A 15,000-nucleotide genomic window follows, 5' to 3' on the forward strand; every position below is an offset into this window, starting at 1 on the left:
CACACACACACACACACAGCAGAACACACACACACACACACAGCAGAACACACACACACACAGCAGAACACACACACACACAGCAGAACACGCGCACACACACACACAGCAGAACACGCGCACACACACACAGCAGAACACGCGCACACACACACACAGCAGAACACGCACACACACACACACAGCAGAACACACACACACAGCAGAACACACACACACACAGCAGAACACACACACACAGCAGAACACACACACACACACACACAGCAGAACACACACACACACACACACACAGCAGAACACACACACACACACACAGCAGAACACACACACACACACACAGCAGAACACACACACACAGCAGAACACACACACACACACACAGCAGAACACACACACACACAGCAGAACACACACACACACAGCAGAACACACACACACAGCAGAACACACACACACACAGCAGAACACACACACACAGCAGAACACACACACACACACACACAGCAGAACACACACACACACAGCAGAACACACACACACACAGCAGAACACACACACACAGCAGAACACACACACACACAGCAGAACACACACACACACAGCAGAACACACACACACAGCAGAACACACACACACACAGCAGAACACACACACACAGCAGAACACACACACACACACACACAGCAGAACACACACACACACACACAGCAGAACACACACACACACACACAGCAGAACACACACACACAGCAGAACACACACACACACACACAGCAGAACACACACACACACAGCAGAACACACACACACACAGCAGAACACACACACACACAGCAGAACACGCGCACACACACACACAGCAGAACACGCGCACACACACACAGCAGAACACGCGCGCACACACACACACAGCAGAACACACACACACACACACAGCAGAACACACACACACAGCAGAACACACACACACACAGCAGAACACACACACACACAGCAGAACACACACACACAGCAGAACACACACACACAGCAGAACACACACACACAGCAGAACACACACACACACAGCAGAACACACACACACACAGCAGAACACACACACACAGCAGAACACACACACACAGCAGAACACACACACACACACACAGCAGAACACACACACACAGCAGAACACACACACACACAGCAGAACACACACACAGCAGAACACACACACACACACACACACAGCAGAACACACACACACACACACAGCAGAACACACACACACACAGCAGAACACACACACAGCAGAACACACACACACACACACAGCAGAACACACACACACAGCAGAACACACACACACACAGCAGAACACACACACACACACAGCAGAACACACACACACACACACAGCAGAACACACACACACACACACAGCAGAACACACACACACACACAGCAGAACACACACACACAGCAGAACACACACACACAGCAGAACACACACACACACACACAGCAGAACACACACACACACACACACAGCAGAACACACACACACAGCAGAACACACACACACACACACAGCAGAACACACACACACACAGCAGAACACACACACACACAGCAGAACACGCGCACACACACACACAGCAGAACACGCGCACACACACACAGCAGAACACGCGCGCACACACACACACAGCAGAACACACACACACACACACAGCAGAACACACACACACAGCAGAACACACACACACACAGCAGAACACACACACACACAGCAGAACACACACACACACACACAGCAGAACACACACACACACAGCAGAACACACACACACACAGCAGAACACGCGCACACACACACACAGCAGAACACGCGCACACACACACAGCAGAACACGCGCGCACACACACACACAGCAGAACACACACACACACACACAGCAGAACACACACACACAGCAGAACACACACACACACAGCAGAACACACACACACACAGCAGAACACACACACACAGCAGAACACACACACACACACACAGCAGAACACACACACACACACACACACAGCAGAACACACACACACAGCAGAACACACACACACAGCAGAACACACACACACACAGCAGAACACACACACAGCAGAACACACACACACAGCAGAACACACACACACACAGCAGAACACACACACACACACAGCAGAACACACACACACACACAGCAGAACACACACACACACACACAGCAGAACACACACACACACACACAGCAGAACACACACACACACACACAGCAGAACACACACACACACACAGCAGAACACACACACACACACAGCAGAACACACACACACACACACACAGCAGAACACACACACACACACACACACAGCAGAACACGCGCACACACACACACACAGCAGAACACACACACACTCAGCAGAACACACACACACACAGCAGAACACACACACACACACACAGCAGAACACACACACACACAGCAGAACACACACACACACACACACACACAGCAGAACACACACACACACACAGCAGAACACACACACACAGCAGAACACACACACACAGCAGAACACACACACACACACACAGCAGAACACACACACACAGCAGAACACACACACACACACACACACAGCAGAACACACACACACACAGCAGAACACACACACACACAGCAGAACACACACACACACACAGCAGAACACACACACACAGCAGAACACGCGCACACACACACACAGCAGAACACACACACACACCTGCTACAGTCCCCTCAGTAACGCGGTCAAACCCTCAAGGACAGTTTTCCTCTCTCCTTTCCCGTCTGTGTTCACTTCCTGCCCAGAGAGTAAGAGGATAGCGGCCCACTGGCTTTCTGCTCAGCGTTTTCGGGGGGCCACAGAATGCCACTTTTCCGAGCTCGCTTTCCACTCACAGTCCAACTAACATTTCTCCTTCGTTTCTGTCTTCTGGTGTCATTCGTTCATCAGTTTAGTAAATAATCTGTCAGATATCATAAATGAAGCCATTAATACAGCTGTTCCCAGCCCTTTAGTGTCAGCAGCAGCACTAATCACTTCATATTAGGCCTGGTCGTTCCTTTCTGTCCCTCATCTCTGATATCATATCTGAGAGGTTCTCCCTCTGGAGGGAACGCTGAGCTCTGGGACTCTGCAGAACGTTTACATGCACAAAAAGACACAAAAAAGCACAAAGTCCCAATTTAAATCCCATTTAACAAAAACTACTTTAAATTTTAAAGTAGATCTTGTATCAGGCAGTAATCAGGGTGGTCTGAGGGCGGACCACCAGTGCCAGCGTACCGATATATGCTGCTATCTGGATGAATGTTAGTTCCTTCGTAAAGATTAATTAGGAATGTCTAAGGCCTGAAACTCCATGCAAGGATGCGGACGCAGACGCTTCAAGCTACGCAGACGGGGTTCACGCGCAGTTGTGGTCAAAAATGTGTCATGACGCATTTCATAACGCGACGCAAGCGTGAGCTGCGTTCTGAGCGTCACAGCAAGGGGGCGCTATAACGACAGCCAAGTCTGACCAAGTGGTCTTGTGCCCCCAGCGTGCGTTTCCAGTCCAAGAGAGGAGGTAAAGCAGCTCGATCTCCTCTACTGCCCACGTTGAGCTGCTGGAGTAGATCCCTCTCTGATCTGTACTCTAGCGCCCCCTTCAGTACTGAGTGTTTGAGTTTGAGTACGTTTCTGGCCTTAAGCTGCTACATAGAGGAAGCTGAGCTCAGCTGAGTTTTAGCCGCTGCTAAGTAGCAGAACCTTCGGCACCAAAACAAGTTGAACTACTGCTTTTTACATCACCGATCAGTCCAGTGCTGAAGATTCCAGCTTTACACAGCACTGTGCGAAAGTCTCAGGCACCCAAGACACGTTTTTCAAAATCTATTTGTGTAGTTTGTTTATTTGCTGAGAAGAGTGTTAATGTCTGAATAAACAAAATGTATAGAATATTAATTAATAATGATTTTATATATATTATATAGTGATGTTCTGGATGCTGGTGTGTTTGTTGGCCCATCTCCAAGCCTCTCCTCGAGGAAGTCCAGTATTATATGTAGTTAAAAAGCAGCTCCTGGTTTGACCAATCAGAGCTCAGTAAATTGAGTCTCTGTGGCGGCTGTGAAGGTGTCCAGGAAAAATATGGACCCAAGAAATTCTTGTTACTTTCTATAGTTTTTATGTTTATTTGAATTATGAATATGGCGGCACGGTGGCGTGGTGGGTAGCGCTGTCGCCTCACAGTGAGGTGGGTCTGCGTCCGATTCCCCGGCCGGGTGACCGGGGTCCCCTCTGTGTGGAGTCTGCATGTTCTCCCCGTGTCTGTGTGGGTTTCCTCCGGGTTCTCCGGCTTCCTCCCACAGTCCAAAGACATGCAGTCTGGCCGATTGGACATGGTTACTTGCCCCTGGGTGTGAGTGACTGTGTCTGTCTGTCTGCTCTGCGATGGACTGGCGACCTGTCCAGGATGTATCCTGCCTTCCGCCCGATGACCGCTGGGATAGGCTCCAGCATCCCCCCCCACGACCCTGACGGAGAAGCGGCTTAGAAGATGGATGGATGGATGGATGGATGGATGTGACTTTGTTCTAATGTATATTGTGATAAACTCACTGCTAAAACTTTCGCTCAGTGCTGCGGTTTGAAAACGCCTGTTTTTCTTTACATTGTGTGTAAATTTCATGATGACTGGACCAAAAGTAACGACCCAGAATGCCTTGGAAAGACGTCTGGTTCCATTGACTTCCATTAAAAGTTCTGAGGCTTTGGTCCGACAGCCGCAATGTCGGCCGCTATAAGCTAACTAGCAAGCGAGGCTAATGAACACTGACAAAAACGGCGTCCACACGCCGGCGTCTCTCGGGCAGGCGCTGAATGAACGGGAACCAGAACTGCAAGTTCTGCCGTTTCCCATTTGGGTCATTTCTTGTTTGTGACATGCAGCGTAATCTCAATTTTACTTCCTGCCTCCACAGGAAGTTGATCCACCACAGGAAGGAAACTCTCTCCCGCCGGAGCCCGACTCCGTCCAATCACAAACAAGGAATTCCTTCCTCCAGTAGCGAGCTCTCGCTAAGCCACACCCCCCAGCCACCCAACGGCCTGAGCCGAGCCTTCAGCTGCCAGGGCGGCGAGCCGATCGCCGATAGCACTGAGAATGTGCCAGGACTGTATCAGGTACTGCGACCCTCTGACGGTGCATGTATTATTTAAATGACATCTTCTTTCATTGCAGTCGCTTCCCTTTGTTTGGGGAGGTGTTGGTAAAATCGTTGCCATGGCGACAGTATTGCTAGTTTAATATAGAGGCGTGACGATGCAGATGTTTTGAGCTCAATATCAAGTTCAGTTAAATTGACTTATTTCTACAGAGCCTTAATTGCGTGGATGATCCTGCTGAACTGGTTCAGAGTCAGAGCATGTATTTACATGCGCTTGATTAATGAGATAACAGGGAAAGTCCAGGTCGGTGTGAGTCAGACAGTAATCAGATTTCTGCTTTACAACCAGCCAGTAGACTTGCAGAAGACGACGCGCCGTAAACATAACCTAAAACTCAAACTTCATACCGCAGCTTTTTAAAAAAAACATTGCAGTGCTTTACCTGAAAATATGAACATGCATCATCTAGATCCTTTATTTCGTGTTTGGTTTCAGCGCCGCTCCAAAAGTGTTTGGTTGCGTCTCGCAGCGACGCTGCTTGCTAATTTCCGGTACCGCAGTCTGTTTTCACACATGCTCAGACTGAGAAATGCGAAAGAAATCAGAGTGAGAGCTCACAGCGCTGAGAGATCTGACTACTGAGCTCAAATCCAGCCTCTTTATCAGATCTTAATCTGACCTTACTCTGATCTAAGAAATCAGAGTGTGCTGTTTACACGCCCATTTGAATACTCCAGCAGCGCTGCTGTGTCTGACCCCCTCGCACCAACACACCACCACCACGTCAGTGTCACTGCAGTGCTGAGAATGACCCACCAGCCAAACAGTACCTGCTCTGTGAGGGTCCATGGGGGTCCTGACCACTGAAGAACAGGGTAACAGAGTATCAGAGAAACAGATGGACTACAGTCTGTAACTGTAGAACTACAGAGTGGAACTGAACGGTCAGTGGAGCTGATAAGATGGACAGTGAGTGTGGTCAGTGTTACGACTGATCAGTGTATTTTATAAACAACAAAACATTTCAACACATGTCAGTGTCTCCTGCTGTCAGTGATCTGGAAAAATTTGTCACTTGTTTGCATAAAATGTAAAAATTCTCAGCCTTTTCCGCTCTGTCAGCTTTCCTCGCTCTGCTGCCTCTCCGTAGAGAATTAAAGGGAGTAGAAACGAGAAGCCCAGTGAAAATGCAGCGTGACCTAGAGCTCCAGATCCAGACTGGGGGAGGTCTCCATGCTCTGCACGTTCCTCTGTGTTTCTCTCCTTTAGCACATGTGAATCAGCTCTTGAGGGATGTTTATAATTAGCTGATGAGTCAAATTATGCGTGTTAGGGTGGAAAACAGCTTTGCTCTGTACTCTTTTTCTGTTCTGTTTTTATTCCCTGTATCACGGAGTTTCTCTCATTTTCTTTGTGCTGCAGGTTCCCCCTCAGCCTCGCAGAGCCGCTCCCATAACCCCCCCTCCTCCGGAGAAACGCAGAGAGACCCGACATCCAGGTGGAGACACGGCCATGGCACTCGCATCAGATTTTCCACTATTTTACCAACCTCACCATTCCATATAAGCTCAGAACGTTCACTAGTGTTTTTTAATTACTATCCAAAACCACCAGTGAACCTAGACGTGTCTTCTGTCTTTTCTGTTATACACCATTTCACACAAAGCCACTCTCAACAGCTTAATTATGCAGGAATTTTAAAACATCAGTGGAACTCCCCTTCAAATGTGAGCTGTGTGGCTGCAGTGCTTGGACAGCTAAGCCAATCAAGCATCAACGAAGATTGTATAAATATGTTGATGCTTTAAAAAGCTCTATAATGTTCATATGATCCACACAGTCGCTCTGACAGACTGTAATACACTACAGGAAGCGTAGGGGGCGATACGGCTTCTACTGTTTCATTTAAAAAGCTCTATAATGTTCATATGATCCACACAGTCGCTCTGACAGACTGTAATACACTACAGGAAGCATAGGGGGCGATACGGCTTCTACTGTTTCATTTAAAAAGCTCTATAATGTTCAAATGATCCACACAGTCGCTCTGACAGACTGTAATACACTACAGGAAGCGTAGGGGGCGATACGGCTTCTACTGTTTCATTTAAAAAGCTCTATAATGTTCAGATGATCCACACAGTCGCTCTGACAGACTGTAATACACTACAGGAAGCGTAGGGGGCGATACGGCTTCTACTGTTTCATTTAAAAAGCTCTATAATGTTCAAATGATCCACACAGTCACTCTGACAGACTGTAATACACTACAGGAAGCATAGGGGGCGATACGGCTTCTGTTTCATTTAAAAAGCTCTATAATGTTCAAATGATCCACACAGTCACTCTGACAGACTGTAATACACTACAGGAAGCGTAGGGGGCGATACGGCTTCTACTGTTTCATTTAAAAAGCTCTATAATGTTCAGATGATCCACACAGTCGCTCTGACAGACTGTAATACACTACAGGAAGCGTAGGGGGCGATACGGCTTCTACTGTTTCATTTAAAAAGCTCTATAATGTTCATATGATCCACACAGTCACTCTGACAGACTGTAATACACTACAGGAAGCGTAGGGGGCGATACGGCTTCTACTGTTTCATTTAAAAAGCTCTATAATGTTCATATGATCCACACAGTCACTCTGACAGGCTGTAATACACTACAGGAAGCGTAGGGGGCGATACGGCTTCTACTGTTTCATTTAAAAAGCTCTATAATGTTCATATGATCCACACAGTCGCTCTGACAGACTGTAATACACTACAGGAAGCGTAGGGGGCGATACGGCTTCTACTGTTTCATTTAAAAAGCTCTATGATGTTCATATGATCCACACAGTTGCTCTGACAGACTGTAATACACTACAGGAAGCGTAGGGGGCGATACGGCTTCTACTGTTTCATTTAAAAAGCTCTATAATGTTCATATGATCCACACAGTCGCTCTGACAGACTGTAATACACTACAGGAAGCGTAGGGGGCGATACAGCTTCTACTGTTTCATTTAAAAAGCTCTATAATGTTCATATGATCCACACAGTCGCTCTGACAGACTGTAATACACTACAGGAAGCGTAGGGGGCGATACGGCTTCTACTGTTTCATTTAAAAAGCTCTATAATCTTCATATGATCCACACAGTCGCTCTGACAGACTGTAATACACTACAGGAAGCGTAGGGGGCGAGACGGCTTCTACTGTTTCATTTAAAAAGCTCTATAATGTTCATATGATCCACACAGTCGCTCTGACAGACTGTAATACACTACAGGAAGCGTAGGGGGCGATACGGCTTCTACTGTTTCATTTAAAAAGCTCTATAATGTTCATATGATCCACACAGTCGCTCTGACAGACTGTAATACACTACAGGAAGCGTAGGGGGCGATACGGCTTCTACTGTTTCATTTAAAAAGCTCTATAATGTTCATATGATCCACACAGTCGCTCTGACAGACTGTAATACACTACAGGAAGCGTAGGGGGCGATACGGCTTCTACTGTTTCATTTAAAAAGCTCTATAATGTTCATATGATCCACACAGTCGCTCTGACAGACTGTAATACACTACAGGAAGCGTAGGGGGCGATACGGCTTCTACTGTTTCATTTAAAAAGCTCTATAATGTTCATATGATCCACACAGTCGCTCTGACAGACTGTAATACACTACAGGAAGCGTAGGGGGCGATACGGCTTCTACTGTTTCATTTAAAAAGCTCTATAATGTTCATATGATCCACACAGTCGCTCTGACAGACTGTAATACACTACAGGAAGCGTAGGGGGCGATACGGCTTCTACTGTTTCATTTAAAAAGCTCTATAATGTTCATATGATCCACACAGTCGCTCTGACAGACTGTAATACACTACAGGAAGCGTAGGGGGCGATACGGCTTCTACTGTTTCATTTAAAAAGCTCTATAATGTTCATATGATCCACACAGTCGCTCTGACAGACTGTAATACACTACAGGAAGCGTAGGGGGCGATACGGCTTCTACTGTTTCATTTAAAAAGCTCTATAATGTTCATATGATCCACACAGTCGCTCTGACAGACTGTAATACACTACAGGAAGCGTAGGGGGCGATACGGCTTCTACTGTTTCATTTAAAAAGCTCTATAATGTTCATATGATCCACACAGTCGCTCTGACAGACTGTAATACACTACAGGAAGCGTAGGGGGCGATACGGCTTCTACTGTTTCATTTAAAAAGCTCTATAATGTTCATATGATCCACACAGTCGCTCTGACAGACTGTAATACACTACAGGAAGCGTAGGGGGCGATACGGCTTCTACTGTTTCATTTAAAAAGCTCTATAATGTTCATATGATCCACACAGTCGCTCTGACAGACTGTAATACACTACAGGAAGCGTAGGGGGCGATACGGCTTCTACTGTTTCATTTAAAAAGCTCTATAATGTTCATATGATCCACACAGTCGCTCTGACAGACTGTAATACACTACAGGAAGCGTAGGGGGCGATACGGCTTCTACTGTTTCATTTAAAAAGCTCTATAATGTTCATATGATCCACACAGTCGCTCTGACAGACTGTAATACACTACAGGAAGCGTAGGGGGCGATACGGCTTCTACTGTTTCATTTAAAAAGCTCTATAATGTTCATATGATCCACACAGTCGCTCTGACAGACTGTAATACACTACAGGAAGCGTAGGGGGCGATACGGCTTCTACTGTTTCATTTAAAAAGCTCTATAATGTTCATATGATCCACACAGTCGCTCTGACAGACTGTAATACACTACAGGAAGCGTAGGGGGCGATACGGCTTCTACTGTTTCATTTAAAAAGCTCTATAATGTTCATATGATCCACACAGTCGCTCTGACAGACTGTAATACACTACAGGAAGCGTAGGGGGCGATACGGCTTCTACTGTTTCATTTAAAAAGCTCTATAATGTTCATATGATCCACACAGTCGCTCTGACAGACTGTAATACACTACAGGAAGCGTAGGGGGCGATACGGCTTCTACTGTTTCATTTAAAAAGCTCTATAATGTTCATATGATCCACACAGTCGCTCTGACAGACTGTAATACACTACAGGAAGCGTAGGGGGCGATACGGCTTCTACTGTTTCATTTAAAAAGCTCTATAATGTTCATATGATCCACACAGTCGCTCTGACAGACTGTAATACACTACAGGAAGCGTAGGGGGCGATACGGCTTCTACTCTTTCATTTAAAAAGCTCTATAATGTTCATATGATCCACACAGTCGCTCTGACAGACTGTAATACACTACAGGAAGCGTAGGGGGCGATACGGCTTCTACTGTTTCATTTAAAAAGCTCTATAATCTTCATATGATCCACACAGTCGCTCTGACAGACTGTAATACAGGAAGCGTAGGGGGCGATACGGCTTCTACTGTTTCATTTAAAAAGCTCTATAATGTTCATATGATCCACACAGTCGCTCTGACAGACTGTAATACACTACAGGAAGCGTAGGGGGCGATACGGCTTCTACTGTTTCATTTAAAAAGCTCTATAATGTTCATATGATCCACACAGTCGCTCTGACAGACTGTAATACACTACAGGAAGCGTAGGGGGCGATACGGCTTCTACTGTTTCATTTAAAAAGCTCTATAATGTTCATATGATCCACACAGTCGCTCTGACAGACTGTAATACACTACAGGAAGCGTAGGGGGCGATACGGCTTCTACTGTTTCATTTAAAAAGCTCTATAATGTTCATATGATCCACACAGTCGCTCTGACAGACTGTAATACACTACAGGAAGCGTAGGGGGCGATACGGCTTCTACTGTTTCATTTAAAAAGCTCTATAATGTTCATATGATCCACACAGTCGCTCTGACAGACTGTAATACACTACAGGAAGCGTAGGGGGCGATACGGCTTCTACTGTTTCATTTAAAAAGCTCTATAATGTTCATATGATCCACACAGTCGCTCTGACAGACTGTAATACACTACAGGAAGCGTAGGGGGCGATACGGCTTCTACTGTTTCATTTAAAAAGCTCTATAATGTTCATATGATCCACACAGTCGCTCTGACAGACTGTAATACACTACAGGAAGCGTAGGGGGCGATACGGCTTCTACTGTTTCATTTAAAAAGCTCTATAATGTTCATATGATCCACACAGTCGCTCTGACAGACTGTAATACACTACAGGAAGCGTAGGGGGCGATACGGCTTCTACTGTTTCATTTAAAAAGCTCTATAATGTTCATATGATCCACACAGTCGCTCTGACAGACTGTAATACACTACAGGAAGCGTAGGGGGCGATACGGCTTCTACTGTTTCATTTAAAAAGCTCTATAATGTTCATATGATCCACACAGTCGCTCTGACAGACTGTAATACACTACAGGAAGCGTAGGGGCGATACAGTTTCTGAGGAAGTCTGGAACTGGAAATGACTAAATTGGGGAAAAACTTGGATAACGCCCCCCCACCCCCCCAAAAAAAAATTCAATTATCAGTTACAGAAAAATTGATTTACATCTAAAGTATGTTGGAATAATATGTGGGGCACGTTGTCCGCGGGACTGTTCCGGCTGAAATGTGCATCCCTCAAAACATTACCAGCTTAACCTTTAATCTTTTCACTCCCTTTTAATCAGGCTGATGAAAATCATTGGCTGATGTGCCGCTCGTCCTCTTAACACTCTTCTTATAATCTCTCTCTCTCGCGCTCTCTCTGTCTGTCTGTCTGTCTGCAGAACCTGATGTGCCAGTCAGAGTGAGCCCCTCTGGCTCTGCCCACAGCCCTGATCCACCTGCTGCTGTTGGACCTTCACCCTCCCTAAGCTCCGCCTCCTCACACTCTGGCTCCACCCACTCTGTCATTTCCTCTGATGTCAGTCTTCCCAGTGCAGGCAGCACCCCGCCTCCTGTGCCAAGCCGTGCTAAAGCCCCACCTCCTCCTTTACCTGACCCCTCCCCATCCCTCCCTGCCCAGCTGGCGCCCTCTAAAAAAGGCCCCGCCCCTCAACCCCAGCCTCAGCCGATCACGTCACAGCCAGTCATGCCAGAGCCGGCACAAGAAGACCAATCAGAGGCCGAGTGGCCATTGGCCCCCCCCCCTATTTCTGTCAGTCCCACCGATAGCCCCACCCACAGTTCAGCATCCGTTTCCATGACGACAGGAGCAGAGCTGATCGAGCTGGTGAGGAAGAACACGGGCCTTAGTTACGAGATGTCACGCATTGCCGTGGGTGTGGTCGTCGGGCATCTACAGACCACCATCCCTAACGCGGCCGCTGAGCTGGAGCAAGTCTTGCTCTCATTGGTCGAGAGCAAGGTCGGTCTTTACATTACCTTTGAAAGTCTCTGCACAGATGATAAATTACTCATTAAGAATTCCTGCATGCTTTTGTTGTAAATAGACTTTAATGTTCACGTGCAGGAATTTGCCTGACATAAACAGTCATGTGGAAAAGTTTGGTCAAATTCCATGTTGTTGTTGATATAAGTGATAATAAGTCAACACATCCTCTACAGAGAACACACTACATGTTTCTGCCAGTTTCACAGCACAGTTTCTGGTCATTCGTTGAGTTTAACATATTAGAGTAAAGTGTAAGTGTGACGTGGAGCGAGGAGGCGGACGCCTACGCCGAGATAAGAGACTTTTACTGTGTGCAAATCCAGGGCCATGGTCAAAACGGTCCAGGTCCAAGTAGCCAACACGAACAGAATGCAGGTCAGACATGATAAACACAGAAACACCGATCCAACATACAAACACGACTAAATGGTACATCAAACAGTACAAAGACCAGCACTAGACTAAGGAAAACACAGGGCTTAAATACGAGAGGGCTAACAAGGGATCACAAGACACAGGTGGGACCAATCAGGGGCGGAGTAACCAAACAAGGGGCCGGACTGCGATCGAAACCAAAAGCATGTGGACTAGACCAAAACACAACACTAACACATGGACAGGTCTGGGAGGGGCCAGTCGTGACAGTAAGGATCTCAAAGCTCTCTGTTTACCAGTCAGTCTACATCCCAGCCCTCACCTGTGGTCATGAATGGCGACTGAAAGAATGGGATCGCAAATAAAAGCGGTGGAAATGAGCCTCTTTACAGGGTGGCAGGCTACACCCTACTGACAGGGTGAGGAGCTTAGTCGTCTGAGAGGAGCTCAGGGTAGAGCCGCTACTCCTCCATGGTGAGAGGAGCCAGTTTAGGTGGTTTGGGTGTCTTATCAAGACGCCCCTTGGTTGCCTCCCATTGGGGGTTTACCAGGCACGGCCTACTGGGACGAGACCCTGGGGTTATATAAGTTCACCCAGAGTGAGCTGGAAGTTGTGGGGGACAGGGTGGTCTGGGATTCTCTGCTCTCCCAACTGCAATCTGGACTAAGCAGTTTGAGATGATGGTAGTGATGATGATATTAGAGGACGTCAAATTATTTACACTTAGAAAAGCAACAACAGGACGGAATTTGCTGTTTTTTGGCAGTGATTTTTTTGGAGTAGTGTGGGTTGGAAGTAGTGAGTACAAATGAAAAAGAGCCATGGTGAGTAGTATTTTCTCTGAAACATGAGGAAAAGAAAATTCCAGAGCTCAGAATTCCAGGAATCTTTTGGTGTATTTTGCATGTTCAGTCTCACGTTGTAATTGTACCTGTTCCTCGTCTCCTCTGCAGGACCTGAGCGTGGCGCTGCCTCGGGGACAGGTGTGTCACGATGAGCAGCGGCTGGAGGTGATTTTTGGTGATTTGGCTCGTCACCGTGACGACGCTCAGCAGCGCAGCTGGGCTCTGTATGAAGATCATGCGCTCATATCCTGCTACCTGGAGGAACTGCTGCAGATACTGGTGAGTCCACTGGTCAGATTCCAGGTCAACTAAGATTTGTAATCACATTTATTCATTTCTAGTTATTCAGTAGTTAACTCGTTAATATTGAGCTCACAGTAAATCTTTTAATCGCTGCTAATGTGTTTTCTTTTTTTGACACTTCGGCTTCAGTCCAGCTGCGACGTGCTGCCTGTTGGTCTGATAGAGTCCATAACTGTAGAGCTCTTGTTGAAATGTCGTGATCGTAGATCTTTGGCTTTTAAATGTCTTTTAAAGCGAAACCTTAAAGACACTTCAGCTTGTTGCCGCGAGTCGAGAATCACTGTAAGTGACCTGCGGAACGTTCTTTCATAAACAACAGGTCTTTTTTTAGTCCGACACACAGAGCCTCTCTGATCTATAATAAACCTCCGTTTCAGTTCTGCTTAGCCAGGTTTCACATCTGCAGCATGGGTAACTGTGTGTGTGTGTGTGTGTGTGTGTGTGTGTGTGTGTGTGTGTGTGTGTGTGTGTGTGTGTGTGTGTGTGTGTGTTTTCAGACGGACGCTGACCCTGAGGTGTGTAAGAGGATGTGCAGAGCCAATCATTCAGAGGCTGTACTGTCTCTTGTTTCATACTACCAGATGGTGAGCAAACCGCAGTTACCCCCCCCCCACATATATATATATATACACACACACACATGCATGTACACGTATATACATATACAGCACTGTGTAAAAGTCTCAAGGATAGATAGCCTGATAAATCAATAGATGGATGGATGATGGAAAGGCAGGTAAGCAGATGAATGTGGAGAAATATTAGATTATTAATTAAAATGTCCAATAAATCAGTATTGATATGAATCAGTACATGACCATATCTGTATATACATCAGTATAAATTAATAATAATATAAATTATAATAGCTGTGCTGATGTGATTTCAGTGTG

At 46.5% G+C, this 15,000-nt stretch overlaps 1 protein-coding gene across 1 annotated transcript in view; it reads left to right on the forward strand.

The window, feature by feature from the left end:
• The window catches only part of LOC108444090 (NCK-interacting protein with SH3 domain), a 31,748-nt gene that overhangs the window by 7,618 nt on the left and 9,130 nt on the right, over positions 1-15,000 (forward strand). The window contains exons 3-7 of the mRNA XM_037532395.1: positions 5,031-5,232; positions 6,640-6,715; positions 11,976-12,556; positions 13,913-14,083; positions 14,605-14,691. Of these exons, the coding sequence (XP_037388292.1) occupies positions 5,031-5,232; positions 6,640-6,715; positions 11,976-12,556; positions 13,913-14,083; positions 14,605-14,691 (1,117 nt within the window). The remainder of the gene's footprint in view (positions 1-5,030; positions 5,233-6,639; positions 6,716-11,975; positions 12,557-13,912; positions 14,084-14,604; positions 14,692-15,000) is intronic.

Source organism: Pygocentrus nattereri, chromosome 21, assembly GCF_015220715.1.
Source record: "Pygocentrus nattereri isolate fPygNat1 chromosome 21, fPygNat1.pri, whole genome shotgun sequence".
Taxonomy (NCBI): Eukaryota; Metazoa; Chordata; class Actinopteri; order Characiformes; family Serrasalmidae; genus Pygocentrus; species Pygocentrus nattereri.